The 16,400-nt window shown below is 33.5% G+C and overlaps 2 protein-coding genes across 2 annotated transcripts in view; both read left to right on the top strand.

Moving 5' to 3' along the window:
* LOC140044939 (eukaryotic translation initiation factor 4 gamma 3-like) overlaps window positions 1-2,768 on the top strand; it is a 31,244-nt gene extending 28,476 nt beyond the window's left edge. The window contains exons 28-30 of the mRNA XM_072089651.1: window positions 226-307; window positions 964-1,110; window positions 1,659-2,768. Coding sequence (XP_071945752.1) covers window positions 226-307; window positions 964-1,110; window positions 1,659-1,843 — 414 coding nt within the window. The 3' untranslated portion in view covers window positions 1,844-2,768. The remainder of the gene's footprint in view (window positions 1-225; window positions 308-963; window positions 1,111-1,658) is intronic.
* A 2,630-nt stretch (window positions 2,769-5,398) lies between these two features.
* Window positions 5,399-12,889, top strand: LOC140044946 (mitochondrial amidoxime reducing component 2-like). The gene is made up of 7 exons (XM_072089658.1): window positions 5,399-5,751; window positions 7,853-8,032; window positions 8,493-8,667; window positions 9,780-9,920; window positions 10,565-10,626; window positions 11,459-11,530; window positions 12,220-12,889. Exons 1-7 carry the CDS (start codon window positions 5,522-5,524, stop codon window positions 12,347-12,349), a joined length of 990 nt encoding a protein of 329 aa, XP_071945759.1. The 5' UTR covers window positions 5,399-5,521; the 3' UTR covers window positions 12,350-12,889.
* Window positions 12,890-16,400: the final 3,511 nt, after the last annotated feature.

The raw sequence follows: 16,400 nt of genomic DNA, 5'->3' as shown, positions 1-16,400 counted from the left end.
GTATAGGGAGAAGTGTGTCGGTGGGGGAGGGGGTTTTCAGCACATTTATACCTTAGAATATGCACTTTTATAAAATTGCCATTGTTTAAATCTTTTTCTGATGTTTGGAATGTTTTTTAATGTTATTTAGAATTCTAAATGTAGAGTAGCCAGCTGGTCATTTAAAGATTTTCTTTTAACAGCGAGTGATATAATTGACACAAAATTGTACTTATTTTTTTGCAGAGGCATTTTACCAATATAAGAACTAAAGAAAATGACTTTATTCGTGCACTAACAACAGTTGTATGTGAAAGTGCAATTACGGGTAAGATTACATAGTTTAAAATTGAATCCAAATAAAGATCAAAGCTTTCAATCATGACATCCCTCATTTTCTGGAGTTATTAAGCCTAGCTAAAGAAGATAAAAATTTAGCGTCTTTCATAAGATTGACAATTGTCGAATGCCAGACATTTTGTACTGGAAATTGTTGTCGTCCTTGTGTTAACAAATAATTAAATGGGAAGAATATTTTTCATTGACTAATTTGCAAGATTGACAAACATTGTCCCTGTTTACTACAGTAGTAGGGAATTTATTAAGAAAGTAGGCTAAAGAAAGCCAACAATCATTAACAACAACAATGATTTGTATGTAAATTTAAATGTGACTTGCGCAATGCAAGTTATTTGATACACATGCCGAAACCTACCAAAGCATTGTTGAACGTAAAAGAAGTTTGTTAGAGCAACATTTAAAAGATCATTATGATTCTTGTTTTAGTGTACTCTGGAAATTTAAAAACAAATTTGAAATACTTTTTTAGCGTTATTTTTCTTTTGATTTTCATTTGTTGAAATCGTGATCTATTCAACTCATGAAAATATTGTGTACTAATAAAGTGTAGATAAAATTGTAAAAGATTCATATCAATTAACTTGCAACAGATTAAATATATTATTGATAAATTGTTTTCTTTAGGTGAAGGACCAGCAAGTCGAGGAGACAGTGATATGCTAAAACGAAGAGCACCTTTATTACAGAAATATATTGACAGTAAAGAAAAAAGGGAGCTGCAAGCCCTGTTTGCTGTGCAGTCGCTTAACAATAGTTTAGCGAATCCACCAGGTACAATATACAAACATTGACCAATTATTGTACTGTGTGGCATGGCAGAAACTCTAGCTTGCTAGCTGGATTGCTGTTTTGACACTTAATGTTATTTTACTGGTTTATAATTCATGAACTATATTATTACTTGTTGTATATTTATTGATTTTTTTAAATAATTTTTTTTTTTTTTCCATATTTTGATTGTAATACAAGCATTATTAACTGTGTGCTATTGCTTTTGTACGTAAAATGCAGGGCCCCAATGGAAACCAGTTCTTAACTGTTTGGGCTACCCTGGGTAAATAAATGTAAATAATAATAATAATAATTACTAAATTGAAAATGTTTTCACAAATGGGTTTGAATTGCATTGTTTTACCTAATTAAACTGGTAAGAATCTAGACTTGTAGAGTAAAGTCTTACTAATTATGTAGTCCTTACTTGCCTTTAGGACATCATCTTTTCACATCATTTTTGCTCGAATGTACACACAAATGATTGATCTTGCGCTTTTAATACTGTATTATTAAATTTAAATTAAATTCAAATTCTTTATTTTCAGGTCTTTTACGACTTTTGTTTGATGTTCTGTATGATGAAGATGTAATCTGTGAAGATACTTTTTACAGCTGGCAAGACTGTAGTGACCCACGTGAATCCGAAGGTAAAGGTGTAGCGCTAAAGTCTGTCACTTCGTTCTTCACATGGTTAGGCGAAGCAGAACCAGATGATGGACCTGATAACTAAACAAATGCGGGACGTCAATAATGAACTTCTGAACAAACAGTTACTTGATCATTAACTCACTAGTTATGACCTTTGAACTTGTGAGCGAGTAGGTTGTTCACCAATCCAGGATCTCTTCACACAGGTGTTCTCATATAGTCTATTTTATTTTGTCGGTGTGCATACATATCAAAAGTGCAGACCAGTAGAATTCTTCCAGTTATCTAACTATTGGTCAATGAATGAATATATATATACATATATATACATATCATTTCATAGCATTTCATAAGAAATGCTTTAAGTGAAATTGAAATGCTTCCATTTGACAAAAAATAAAAAAATAAAAAAAAAAATCTGAAAATAATGGAAACAACATTTTTGTTTAGTAAATGAGACATGAAATGCTAAAGCTGAAAAGGGTTGGGTGATATTTTGAAAAATGCATTATTATAACTACCTTTGGTGGTGGAATAATTGTTATTGAATAAGGCCTTGGAAATGTTATATAGAATTAATAATAAAGCATTACTAATTGCTTTGACCTATTGTTTTTTGTTTACTACCTATTATTTCCAAATGGAAAATATTTGTTTTGTTTGTAATCAGTAATAAAGAATATTTAATTTTTATATTAAGTAAATTTTTATGACAAATAAGGATAATGTGAAGCAATTAATTTGAGCCAGTTATGTTTCCAATGCAACATGCATTTAAGGAATCTTTATAGCTTCCAATTAAAAATTTATAACAATTAATTGGAATTAACTGAGCTTACAATCTGAATGCAACTATGTATTAATACAGAATGATGATTCATGGCTGCTGTACTATATTTAAGAAAAACAAAGAAAAAAAAATAAAAAAAAAATTATTTAAGGTTTGTCAAATGTACTTTATTTGTATTACTGTAATATTAAAAGTAAAGTAGTGGTAATATCAACTTGAGCCCAGGCTGTTTGGTGGTGGTGCAGTAAAGTAGTGGTAATATCAACTTGAGCCCAGGCTGTTTGGTGGTGCAGTAAAGTAGTGGTAATATCAACTTGAGCCCAGGCTGTTTGGTGGTGGTGCAGTAAAGTAGTGGTAATATCAACTTGAGCCCAGGCTGTTTGGTGGTGGTGCAGTAAAGTAGTGGTAATATCAACTTGAGCCCAGGCTGTTTAGTGGTGGTGCAGTAAAGTAGTAGTAATATCAACTTGAGCCCAGGCTGTTTGGTGGTGCAGTAAAGTAGTGGTAATATCAACTTGAGCCCAGGCTGTTTGGTGGTGCAGTAAAGTAGTGGTAATATCAACTTGAGCCCAGGCTGTTTGGTGGTGGTGCAGTAAAGTAGTGGTAATATCAACTTGAGCCCAGGCTGTTTGGTGGTGGTGCAGTAAAGTAGTAGTAATATCAACTTGAGCCCAGGCTGTTTGGTGGTGCAGTAAAGTAGTGGTAATATCAACTTGAGCCCAGGCTGTTTGGTGGTGCAGTAAAGTAGTAGTAATATCAACTTGAGCCCAAGCTGTTTGGTGGTGCAGTAAAGTAGTGGTAATATCAACTTGAGCCCAGGCTGTTTAGTGGTGGTGCAGTAAAGTAGTAGTAATATCAACTTGAGCCCAGGCTGTTTGGTGGTGGTGCAGTAAAGTAGTGGTAATATCAACTTGAGCCCAGGCTGTTTGGTGGTGGTGCAGTAAAGTAGTAGTAATATCAACTTGAGCCCAGGCTGTTTGGTGGTGCAGTAAAGTAGTGGTAATATCAACTTGAGCCCAGGCTGTTTGGTGGTGCAGTAAAGTAGTAGTAATATCAACTTGAGCCCAAGCTGTTTGGTGGTGCAGTAAAGTAGTGGTAATATCAACTTGAGCCCAGGCTGTTTAGTGGTGGTGCAGTAAAGTAGTAGTAATATCAACTTGAGCCCAGGCTGTTTGGTGGTGGTGCAGTAAAGTAGTGGTAATATCAACTTGAGCCCAGGCTGTTTGGTGGTGGTGCAGTAAAGTAGTAGTAATATCAACTTGAGCCCAGGCTGTTTAGTGGTGGTGCAGTAAAGTAGTAGTAATATCAACTTGAGCCCAGGCTGTTTGGTGGTGCAGTAAAGTAGTGGTAATATCAACTTGAGCCCAGGCTGTTTAGTGGTGGTGCAGTAAAGTAGTGGTAATATCAACTTGAGCCCAGGCTGTTTAGTGGTGGTGCAGTAAAGTAGTAGTAATATCAACTTGAGCCCAGGCTGTTTGGTGGTGCAGTAAAGTAGTAGTAATATCAACTTGAGCCCAGGCTGTTTGGTGGTGGTGCAGTAAAGTAGTAGTAATATCAACTTGAGCCCAGGCTGTTTGGTGGTGCAGTAAAGTAGTGGTAATATCAACTTGAGCCCAAGCTGTTTGGTGGTGCAGTAAAGTAGTGGTAATATCAACTTGAGCCCAGGCTGTTTAGTGGTGGTGCAGTAAAGTAGTAGTAATATCAACTTGAGCCCAGGCTGTTTAGTGGTGGTGCAGTAAAGTAGTAGTAATATCAACTTGAGCCCAGGCTGTTTAGTGGTGGGGCTAAACTTTGAGCTTTTGACCTCATTCAAATCAAATAATTAGTTTTGAAGCTTTTTCAACTTCACAAAACTTCTCAGTATCACAATCATGAATTGTAAAAATTAAATGCTGTATCAGTACTACAAAATGTTACATTTGTCCATGATGCCACCCATATAGTTTACTAACTTCTTGTCACACGTTTTAAACTTTGGCTGTTGTATACAGTTTGGATTCATAATCATTTTATGAAAAAATCATCAGATTTGGCATACATGTACGTTTTATGAAATTAAACCATTACTGTGCTGTAGTCGACAAACACATCGTATTGTAGATGATATAAAGAAGGACCAAGGACATGTTTGGGATATTTCTCTGTCTTGATTGAAACACAGCTAAGTAAGAAAAAGTCCATTTCAAAAGATTCCATCGATACCATACATTCCGTAGTCTTTGATGTGGGACAGTATCAAAGGCCTTACTAATCCAATACTTCGCCAATCATAGATGTCCATTTACTGCATGCTCAAGTACAAGATTGTTAACTTCCAAAACAATAGTTGGAAGTGTTTGGAATGTATTGACGGCAGATTGGTGTGTGTGTGTTAATGACATTCGAGAAAGACAGTCAAGTCCGAGAACTGCTCATTCAACCTTTTGATTTAGTAGAGCTTGTTGTCCTTTTGTTAGATTTCCTTTGTTCTAGTCAGTTTAATAACAGATTTCTTGTTTTCATCAGTACAAAAAATAACTTGTCTGACAATTATAATAATGCGTTGTCTGCTGGATGTAATACTATCTGCAGAATGTTTTGACAAGGGGAGAATGCTGAAACCTTTCAGAAAGGTAACATTCATTTAGATGAAAAAGAATGGGGGGGGGGGGGAAAATCACATTTTAAAAATATTCATGGCATATTATATGTTGGTATGGCAAAATGGTAATGCAATGTCGTAAATAAAGAGTTATAAAATTGGACAGCAAAATACAAGAGACAATTATGAATTCTCCCTCTATTTCAAAACTATACATTTACTAACTAAACCCCAACTACAAAGTACAAAAGAATATAGTTTAATGGTTGAATCATGGAAAGAAAAATTGCTGCCCTGTGATCAACCCTACTATTTATAACTGATTGTGCCTATACGAGACTAATTTTATTTGACGTAAGTGGCCTTCCATACTATCCTCCACCATCACAATGACGAACCAACAAGGACAGGGTTTGATTTTGATTGTATTATTGTCAACTTTCCTAACTACAGCAAGTTTAATTTGGTATATACGTCGTAGAAATAAACCTCTTGAGTATATTGAAGTAGGAAAAGTGTGCAAAATATGTATACACCCAATAAAATCATGTGGCGGTGTGTATGTCCAGAAGGCTGAATGTACTGATCGGGGTATCAAAGCCGGAGAACTCCGAGACCGGTGAGTGTGGTCATCATACGGGTAGCGGGACGATTCGGCCCTGAGTCGATTCGGCCCGGGACGATTCGGCCATGAGACGATTCGGCACACTTAAATGTATAAGTCGAGGTGGTTGATAATAAAGATGCAATATTTAAAAGCAAACTATTTAATTTGAAAACATTGTCATGTCGAAAATGATCATTTTTTACGATGTAAACAAGTTACGCCCTCTGTTGGCCGATTGGCGAATGTAATATGAATAGGTTTTTTTAGTAATTCATTTCATAGCCTATTTTATAAAGTATAATTTAGAGATTATATCAACATTGTCAATACTGCTGTATCAATAAAATACGGATTGTTAAACATCTTTAAAAACTTGATAAATATAATAGAAAATAAATATGAATTTGGTCTAAAGTGAGGCGGTTTGGCCCTCGAAGTGGGATGTTTCGGCCCACTTTTGGGCTGAATCGTCGTAAGAGCTTCTCTTCAATATGGCTGCTACCGACCCAAAGAAGGCTAGATCGCAAACTCCAAAATGTTATCGCAGTTGAAAAAGTGATTCTTCATGGAGAGGGAACCAACAAGATGGCAGCTGCTGAGCTGAAATGCAATCAACCAATCAGATATGCCCTATGCAGCACACACTACTATATGCGCGCCTGTGCTTTAATAAGAATATGTGTTTATGTGGTCTTAATGTATTATATAATATTAGATCACCAAGTGTCAATAAAAAATCACTTTTGTTTTTATCCTATGATCAATCATTGTAATTCATAAACTTGTGCGTAAGTCGTGTTGCGCAACTCTGAAGTCGTTCAACAATAGGAGGTGCACAACTTCACATACCGTAAAACCTCGAAAAGAAGCCCATGGGCTTAAATCTTGAAAAGAAGCCCATCTCGAAAAGAAGTCCCCCTCTACAGATTTTTGTAAAAGTACTCTCGAAAAGAAGCCCATCTCGAAATGAAGCCCCCTGGGCTTCTTTTCAAGATAGACTAAGAATGTAGGTTTATTAACTGAACGTCAAAGGAACAGAAATAAACAATACAAACACGTACTTGTGATGCAGACTGATGATAATAATTAATATGTATGATCGTTTTTATCACACATTTATTTTACAGTTTATTGTCGTCCAAATGGTGCTTTGATTTGATCGCATCTTGTATCTTTTTCTTGTCTGCTTCGTTGGCAAATATGTAAAATCGGCAGGGAATTTCTACATCTCCACCAAGTACCCATTTTCCTTCTGGCGCCGTTTGTTCCATTCCAGTTATCTTGGCTTTAAGCTGCACTACTGTCCTATCTTTCATCAACGGAGCTATTTTCTGAACCAAACATTCAGGAACATGTCCAACATCATTCAACGAACATTACATACCTTGATTGCATTTCTGGCTAGACTTTTCTTGTTTTCAGGTTCCAGTTTACATATAATTTCTTCGTTTATTTCGTAATTGTACTGAAAAATATGGTGTCCTTTAAATCTAGATGAAAAGTCATATTATTGTAGTAGAAATTCACAAAATTTACAGCATTCATTTCGAAAAGAAGCCTCCCTCTACAGGTTGCAAAAGTACTCTCGAAAAGAAGCCCATCTCGAAAAGAAGCCCACCCAAGAGCACTAAAAAAAGAAGAAGCCCATGGGCTTCTTTTCAAGGTTTTGCGGTAAATGTCTATATGTTAAAAAATTAACGAAATGTTCTGTTTGAAAGTTTTGAGATATGCAAGTCACAAAAAATGACACTTTGACGAGTTAGTTATCTGCACGACAAACGCAATGTATAGTATGAAAGTATATTGTTTTTTTGTGAAAGTATGTTGTTTGTTTTACTTTCGTATTTTTAGTGGCGATTGCCTTCCATAGAAATTGTTTAAAAGTTGGGAAAATTACTAGAAAAGGCTGGAAAAACATAATTCACACGAAAAAAAAATGTTTTTACGCAACGTGCGCACCAGGTGCGTAAAATTTGTTTAAAATTACATGAAACGGGTAGAAAGTTGATTTTTCTAATTTTTATATTGGGTTGGTATTATGCAAGATAATTGCTGTATTCATTAATAATATACCGTACATTCTTTTTTACATATTTTATCATTTAATGTTTAGGAAGTGGATGTTAGTGGACAAAGATAATAAATACCTTGTTGCTAAGAATGAGCCTTCAGTAGCATTGATAAAAACATCTTTGTCAGATGATGCACATCATCTGGTATTGAGTGCAAAGGGCCATCCATCAATACAGGTACCACTGTCGCCTAATAGGAATGCAGAATTGGTAAAAGCTAAGTGAGTTTTTTTAGTTACTGCCAAAATAAAAATAGATTGACATTTTAAAATTCACCCACTATAAAAATGTAAAAATAAATTTTCTCTGAGAATGTTCTCCTGATTGAATGAGTGGTGCTTGAAACTATACTGATATACCAGCTGCTCCAAACTTCATTAATTTCATATTTCTCAATTCCACCATAATGTGTAAGGGCCTGGCTAGCAGATGTATACACCATTGTATAGTTTGCTGAAATTTGACTTGAATAAAACATACAACCAAAATTACTAATGGGGCAAATTCATTACCAGTTATCTAGTCCTACAAAATCTTTTGATGATCTCTAAATTGTTTACCCTTTCTATAATTCATTCTTGTAGCAAAATCTCTAGATCCTATCAACAGTTGTAGATAATACTGTATATCAACCTTTAAAAAACTGAAACATGTATAGGTTTTGCTTCTTGCTATTTTAAGGTTACATGAAAGTATAGTTTATGGTTATGACTGTGGAGAAGAAGCTTGTATGTGGATCTCAAATGTTATTAAAAGTAACAAAACCTACAGAATGATTGTACATGATGGCTGTGTACAAGGACGTAAATTTAAAGATCATCCAGTGTGGAAGGAAAGGTTTACTGGCAAAGAGAAGGTTAGTGAAATGTGATATAATTTATTCATACATGACAATTTTATGTTTTTTTTCACAATCAAATTTTCACCATTCACTGTCTTTTATTTTCTAAGCTTGCATCACTAAAATTAGGCTGTTGTTAATTACTCAAAATAAATTTTATATTTCACTACAGGTATTTTGTTTATTCTTAAAGGACAGGTGTGGGCAAAAAATTTCTATTGATCATACATTCCAATAATTATCGATCTATAGTTTCCCTTATGTTTCATTAGTTTTTGGGATTTTATTTGTGTTACACAAGCTTGTTGAAAATAAGCACTTTCTTATCAGTGGGGGGATACAGTAGTTCAAATTACACAGTAAAATCTCTATTCTTTTGTACACACATTTTGTAAATAGAGAGGCATTTTAAAAAGCTATGAAAAATAAACGGTGGGGTAAAAAATGTTATCAGATGACTAAGTATATGTAATATAACTTGAATATTACATTTCTGGTATTTTTATTCAACTTCAGATTTTTATTTTCATGCTATAGCAAAAATTATCCACCGTATATCCTCCACCATCTTTTTTCACCTTCTAGGGAGTCACCAGACATGTTATTACATTAGGTTAACTACCTAACTACTGAAAAAAAGTCTTCCTGGTTTTTATGGAAGAATTTTGCCAAATTTTGTATTTGAACATATTAAGGGAAATTCATGTTTTTTCGTCTTGATTTCTATTACAAATATTTGATTTATGTGCAATTAACCAAATATTATATTTAAAATTCATGCCTGTACCTGAGCTTTAAGTTAAAAATACATTTTGTTTTATCTGCTTCTAATGCAAACAAGTACCTAGCTTAACTCTCCCCACTGACTGCTATTGGCTTCTCATGTTCTTTAAATCTAAAGTTCATTGGTTGGTGTGCCTTCTCTAGTAAAATTATTAACATTACTTTTTCGAATAACTCTCATAATAGAGGCACCTTCTATAAAAGACACTCGTCCAAAAGCCTGAAAGTCTAAAACGACAAACAATGACCTTCCGAACAGTGATGGTTTATATCCTGGAGTATAGCATTATATTATTGGTACCTTCCTACAGCACAACACTAAGGGCTGATATTATTTTTTCTAGGCATTGTATCAGTACATGACCCAATTTCATGTCAATAGCATTGCATCTCTTGATGAACTCAATCACAGAATGGAAGAGCCTCTAGGCCTACAGCAGTTTCGTGGTAACATTACTGTTACAGGGAGCAATGCTTTTGCTGAAGTAAGAAACATTAATTTGTATTCCATTTTCTATTAATGTAATCTTCAACATCATTATATTAGTCTAGTCAATGTAGCAAAATAATGGGTATACTGTACCTAGACAAAATTAGAACAGAATTTATTGTTGTGGTAAATATCTCCAAAGACCTATCAGAACAACATATTAAAAATAGAGAAAAAATGTAGTTGAAGAAATTAGGTTAATGTCCATAAACCCAAAATGGCCGCTATATACAGTATTTTTCTATATATCCGGTATAGTCTAGGCAATCTAGAATTTAAGTCAAACAAATTGCACAGCACTTTTGTTTTTAAAATTAAACACACATGATGTGGAGATAAAAAAGGATATTGAACTAAATTTGCACGTTTTGATAATTTAAATTAGAACTTTTTTGGTGCAATTCCCAAGTAAAATCAGCATGAGATAATGTATCATGTGAAAATTTACTACATAATGAATTCACAAAATTGCAATCATCTTGGTTCTATTTATCCTTGCAACCCTTCTGTTCTTTTTAAAGTAGAAAACATTTTTATTTGTTTTCATTAATAGAGATAGACCACCTCATCTCAATTAAAGTTCATTGCTTTAAGAGAAACATTTTATGGTATACCATTTTTGTTTCAATGCAACTATAGGACCATTGGACTATGCTAAAAATTGGAAGTGCTAGCTTTTATAGAACACATGACTGTGGAAGGTAAGTTTCTTGCATTCATATTTACTACATAGCATAGGTAGATTTGTTGACTGACTTCTATCTTCCGCTACAAGGAGCAACAATTTATAACTTGTGATAACAGTGACCAGTGTCCAACTCACTGAATGTCTAACATCAGTGATTTCTAGGCCAAGTCGAGTGTGATACCTGTATTTTAAATGTGTGGTTTGAGAGATTGATGTTGGCTCAAAAAGCGTGAGCCTCATGTCAGCAGATGCATTGAGATTTGTATGAATATATTTTCTTAAAAAATTCCTAAACTCGGGTATATATTAAATAAAAGCAGAAAATGTCTGTGTCATTATGTGTATAATATTGTTGAAATATACAATGGAAAGGATTTTGAAAATGTATGTATTTAATTTATTTTATTTATTTTTTTTATTTTATGTCTTTAGGCAATGTGGCCAAGGATTACCAATAGTGAATTAATCACTGTCCTATCAGATAGGTGGTAATCCCCCTGATACAGGGGCTATTGTGTGAACCTGTTCACCGGGGTAACCCCCTACTCTTTTTCGAATAATGAACTGGGTTTCTTTAAAGTACACACAGGTTATAACTGTGTACACTGGACCTACGGTTTATAGTCCTTATCCGAGAAGACTTGTTCCACCACCAGAACTAGGAGCGAGTCGTAATAGTAATAGTAATAGTACTATTTGAATTACTTCAAGTGTATATACATTTTCCAAGAATATTCAGACCCAATGATTAAAAAAAGTAATAATATTGGCACTTAGTATGACTAAAAATTATTATACTGTATGTATTGCATACATTTTCAATGTGAATACAAATATTTTTACAGATGTCCAATAACAATGATTGATAGAGAGAATGGGAAACTTGGTCAAGCTGAGCCATTAAGGACACTTAGAAAGTAAGCACTTTTAATTAAAGTAAATTATAGAAAATGGACAGAACTTTTGTATATATAATCTCATGTATACTTTTACGTGTGTTAACTAGTATCACTATAGCCATAATAATGTGTTGTTTTTGTAAACTATAGTAATCAATAATATATGGACAGTTTGTCTGAAATAAAGTTGAATTGAATTGAATTTATACCCCATTTTTATGAAAATGCACTGACATTTTAACCTCATGGAACTACAGTTCAACCTCTGTCAATGTATTTAATAATAATTTTGAAATAATCTTAGTTAAATATATTTTAAGATTTGCTATGTGGTTGTTGTTTGTATTGTAGGCCTATCTAATTTAACTTTGTGTTTTCTCTTAAAATAACATGTTTTAAACAATTGTCATAATTTGTCGGACACGGTCGTGTCTATGCAAAAAAGGTAATTTTCGATGTAGGACCTGTTTCCAGTACTGTGACAATTCCACAACACTTTTTAATTGATAGCCAGGGTACATGACCATTATGACTGGAAAGAAACTTTTAAAAGAGTTAAAGTGAAAATTACAGACAGCCTCAAATGTTGTTGGGTTGAAGAACAAGGACGAACATTTATCATGTCCTTTTGCTAGATGTAGACATAAAATGCTATCAGTTCTTATAATTATATTTAGAAATGATTTTTCCTATGTTTTCATTTGTAGATTTAGAATGTTGGATAAATCTCACCCAGACAGTAAGTTTCAAAAATCACCTGTTTTTGGTGTAAATTTCAATCTGTTGACAAAAGGTAACATTGAGGTTGGGGACACTGTGTATGCTGTATTGCAGTAATTCAAGTCACTCATCTTTTGACCATGCTGGTATAAAATAATTATTAATATTTGTTTCCAAGGATGATAACTATCAATCCTGATCCTTATTTTAAATCATGAGAATTTAAAACAATACACCAAATCCAATCAAGCAAGTTTCTCTTTCTAAACTAGTAACATTAGTCAATACATAGCCAGGTAAAGTACTTGAGATAAGATTGGTAGCATTTCTATCGATATCAAGCAGATAAAAGTATGCCTGGATCATGATGTCTAGCATAACAATGCATGGGTCATCATTTTATCACAAAATGTGATCAATAGCAGGTCTGGCTTTAATTGCTGTCATTCAAGTAATATAGACCTTGATTGTCTGATCTTGTTAAAATTGTATTATATTTTATAATTCAATAATTGGGTTTAGATTTTTCTAAATATTTTATGCTAAAAGTATTAATCAGGATCTGTGTTATTCAAATAACAATCTATTTAATCAAGTATACTTTATATATTTATACACATCACCTTATTGAAATTGTATGATCTTATATACTTTAATTGGAGTTTAATTAAAATTTTTTTTATAAAATGTCTAAATATTTGATACTAAAATTAAATGTATTTGTGAAATTATTAAAAATCTTTATGAATTGTTTATTGCTGTATACTAGCTAGACATGGTATATTGTACAATACTCACTGGATCAACAGATTCAAAATAAATATTTAGTATGAATATATCTGTCAGATGAATTCTTTGTTTTCGCGCCACGCCTTTTAACGACCGTTATATTGAAGAGGACAGAAGCATTAGGAAAACTGTATCACGCGGAGGCTAATGTTTAATATGGCTGGAAAATGGGTATTGGAAACTCGGACTGGGCATGCTCAAACCCCAAAGCAAATCTGGGAAAAGAGAGTCTATGAGATGTATTTGTATGCAGCAGCAGACAGTAGTATGTGTAAGACCTGTTCAATAAAAAAATGTTTTCGTTTGTCGTTCGTTGTCAAAACAATCCTTCCTCTATGGGAAATATTGTTGGCAAAGAAAATGCGAATAGAAAAAGATTACAGAACTTAAGACCTGATAATATTATAGATAGTACAGTATCTACATACAGTGTAGCAAAGTTGATATTACTGGGACCACCTTTTATTCACATTTTTAACGTCATCAAAATTAAACATGAAGATAACAGTTTCGAAATATAATCGTTTTAGCAAATTAACAGCATATATTAAAATGTTGAAGAAATTCTGATACATTGGATCGAGATGCGCGCTCTTTTAAATGTGATGAACTATGACACAAAAGATGAAAATCCGACTTTTTTATTCAACTGTCCATATAAATGCATGGAACTATAATATAAGATAGTTCCATGATAACGGAAATCCATTCGAGTGCCCATATGATGACGTCAGACAACTTGTCAAGCAACAAAGTTAAATGACCAAAAAATCTGCTATAAAAATTGATAATAATTTTGCACGATTTTGGAAGTGGGGTCTTTGTTTGGGTTCGCTGGTAAAAAGGGGGATTTTGTTTTGTTTTTTAAATATTTTATTGATTTGATAAACGAAGTGAAACGATAGTGATACAGGTCACTATTTTTTTGGGTGCAGGTCAAGTCGGCCCCAAACCGTCTCGGCCAAAGTCAAGTCGGCCCCACGTCAAGTCGGCCCCAAGTCAACTCGGCCTCAAGTCAACTCGGCCTCAAGTCAACTCGGCCTCACGTCAACTCGGCCAAAAACTAATCGGTCAACTCGGCCACAATAAAGTATGGAACGCAAAAAGTGCTTAATATTATTACGATTCTTACTATCCACGTTTTAAAAAAAATGAAGAAATAAAAAATTTAATATCATATAAAAAAATGAACTCATTGCCGATATGAATAGAAGTACCCGCGTGTTACAAAAAAACACGTGCAGGTACCGTATTTTAGGAAATCGAAGACGGAGGCCTACGTTCCACCATTTGACCATAGAAAAAATGATCGTACATCGTTTTTGTGCATGATTTGCGTTTTTTAAAAAGGGGAATCCCCCGGTCAGCGAAAACACGTAGCAGTTGTAAAAAAAAAAAATCATTCCTATTTTTTTTGCTAAATATATTATTGTCTAAATAATAATATTCATTAAAAGTCAGAATTATTCATAGTTAAAAAAGAAGAAATATTATTTTATCAATCCCCTTCATTTGCACTTTTTGCGTTTCATACTTTAACGGGGCCGAGTTGACCGATTATTTTTTGGCCGAGTTGACGTGAGGCCGAGTTGACTTGAGGCCGAGTTGACTTGAGGCCGAGTTGACTTGAGGCCGACTTGACTTGGGGCCGACTTGACTTTGGCCGAGACGGTTTAGGGCCGACTTGGATCGAAACCATTTTTTTTCCAGACTAGGCTATGGGGCATGAGCCAAAAAGAGGCCTAGAAAACGAATTTCGTGATCTCCTAACGGGGGGGAGGAAGATATTCACACAGTTTATAGTTAATAATTAGATTAACACAAATTCAGCCGGTCCCGCTTTCAAAAGTTACGCAATAAGTGTAATTTTAGGTGTAAAAAAATCGAATTTCTCAACATAAAGAAATACATAGAAATAGCGCCCTCTATTTTGTATATTTTCTGTTAGTGTTAGTACTGGATAAAATACAATCGTTCCATTGGAATAACTTATACTGTATCTTTCTTTCACATTTAACATGCAATATTTTTATCATAATTTTGAGATTAATATTGTAGTCCTTGTAAGAAATGTATCTGTTAGTAAACCTTAATTAATATTTATTTAAGCACACTGAAAAGAAGATGCATTTTCAATCTTATAATTCATGACTATGCTGTCACAAAATATTTATTAATATTATCTCTCCTATATAATTGCAACTTTTTGTTTTCATTGGATGCATAACATAGAATTATAATCAATTAGTAATAAATCAAATGTTGCATTATTGTTTTCATTGTAGATGTATAACATAGAATTATAATCAATTAGTAACAAATAAATGAAATTATTACAGCAAAGTTTCTTATAATACTCCTGTTTCTTAATATTGCTTATCATCTCATGGGTTCTTTATTTTATACTTTCTCATGGTTCATCCGTTACGTTACAAAATGGTTAAGTTACAAAATAGTTTAATATAAATTTACATTTTATAGGCATATTAATGTATTGTAAGCATCAAAGTAGAAAGTTTCTTATAATACTCCTGTGTCTTAATATCGCTTATCATCTCATGGTTCATCCGTTACGTTACAAAATAGTTAAGTTACAAAATAGTTTAATATAAATTTACATTTTATAGGCATATTAATGTATTGTAAGCATCAAAGTAGAAATTTTCTTATAATACTCCTGTGTCTTAATATTGCTTATCACCTCATGGGTTCTTTATTTATACTTTCTCGTGGTTCATCCTTTACGTTACAAAATAGTTAAGTTACAAAATAGTTTAATATAAATTTACATATTATAGGCCTATTACATTAAAATCATGTAGACCAAGTAAAATGAACATTTGTAAACCATAAATTACACTTAAAATACACTAAAAAGTTCTTCCTGCTCAAACTCTTCCTCATCATCGCTATCATCTCCATCAATTTCAAACATCTGATGTATGAAGAAGATTGTTACAGTTTTTGCACGAGCATAATTCTGTACAAGAGAATCCTAAGGATACACAGCATTTTTCATTTGCAACCCCTTCATTGCATTTTGACTTTTTACATGACCAGGATGACAATTCGAGAATGCTGTGTAGAGCAGGTTGCTTCTCCATCCAGTCAATTACGAGTTTATTATCGGCCATCTTCCACCCATTTCCAACAGGAGATGGAGCATTTTGTTGTTGAATAAAACTAGCTTTGTGAATTGAAGCTTGAGAATTGGCATGCTGAATATGTTTATATACAGTATCTTTATTGTGTGGCATCATATTTTCAGCTCTTACATTCATTGAGAACATTGCATACCTTACTTCATTGACAGATTGGTTCTTGTGACAATACTGTACAGCCTACATACAAATGTTTCTAGATCACAAAGTAATTTATC

This window comes from Antedon mediterranea, chromosome 3 (assembly GCF_964355755.1).
Source record: "Antedon mediterranea chromosome 3, ecAntMedi1.1, whole genome shotgun sequence".
NCBI classification, from domain to species: domain Eukaryota; kingdom Metazoa; phylum Echinodermata; class Crinoidea; order Comatulida; family Antedonidae; genus Antedon; species Antedon mediterranea.
Note: the sequence above shows the minus strand (reverse complement) of the source record. Positions and strands in the feature narration are given on the sequence as shown.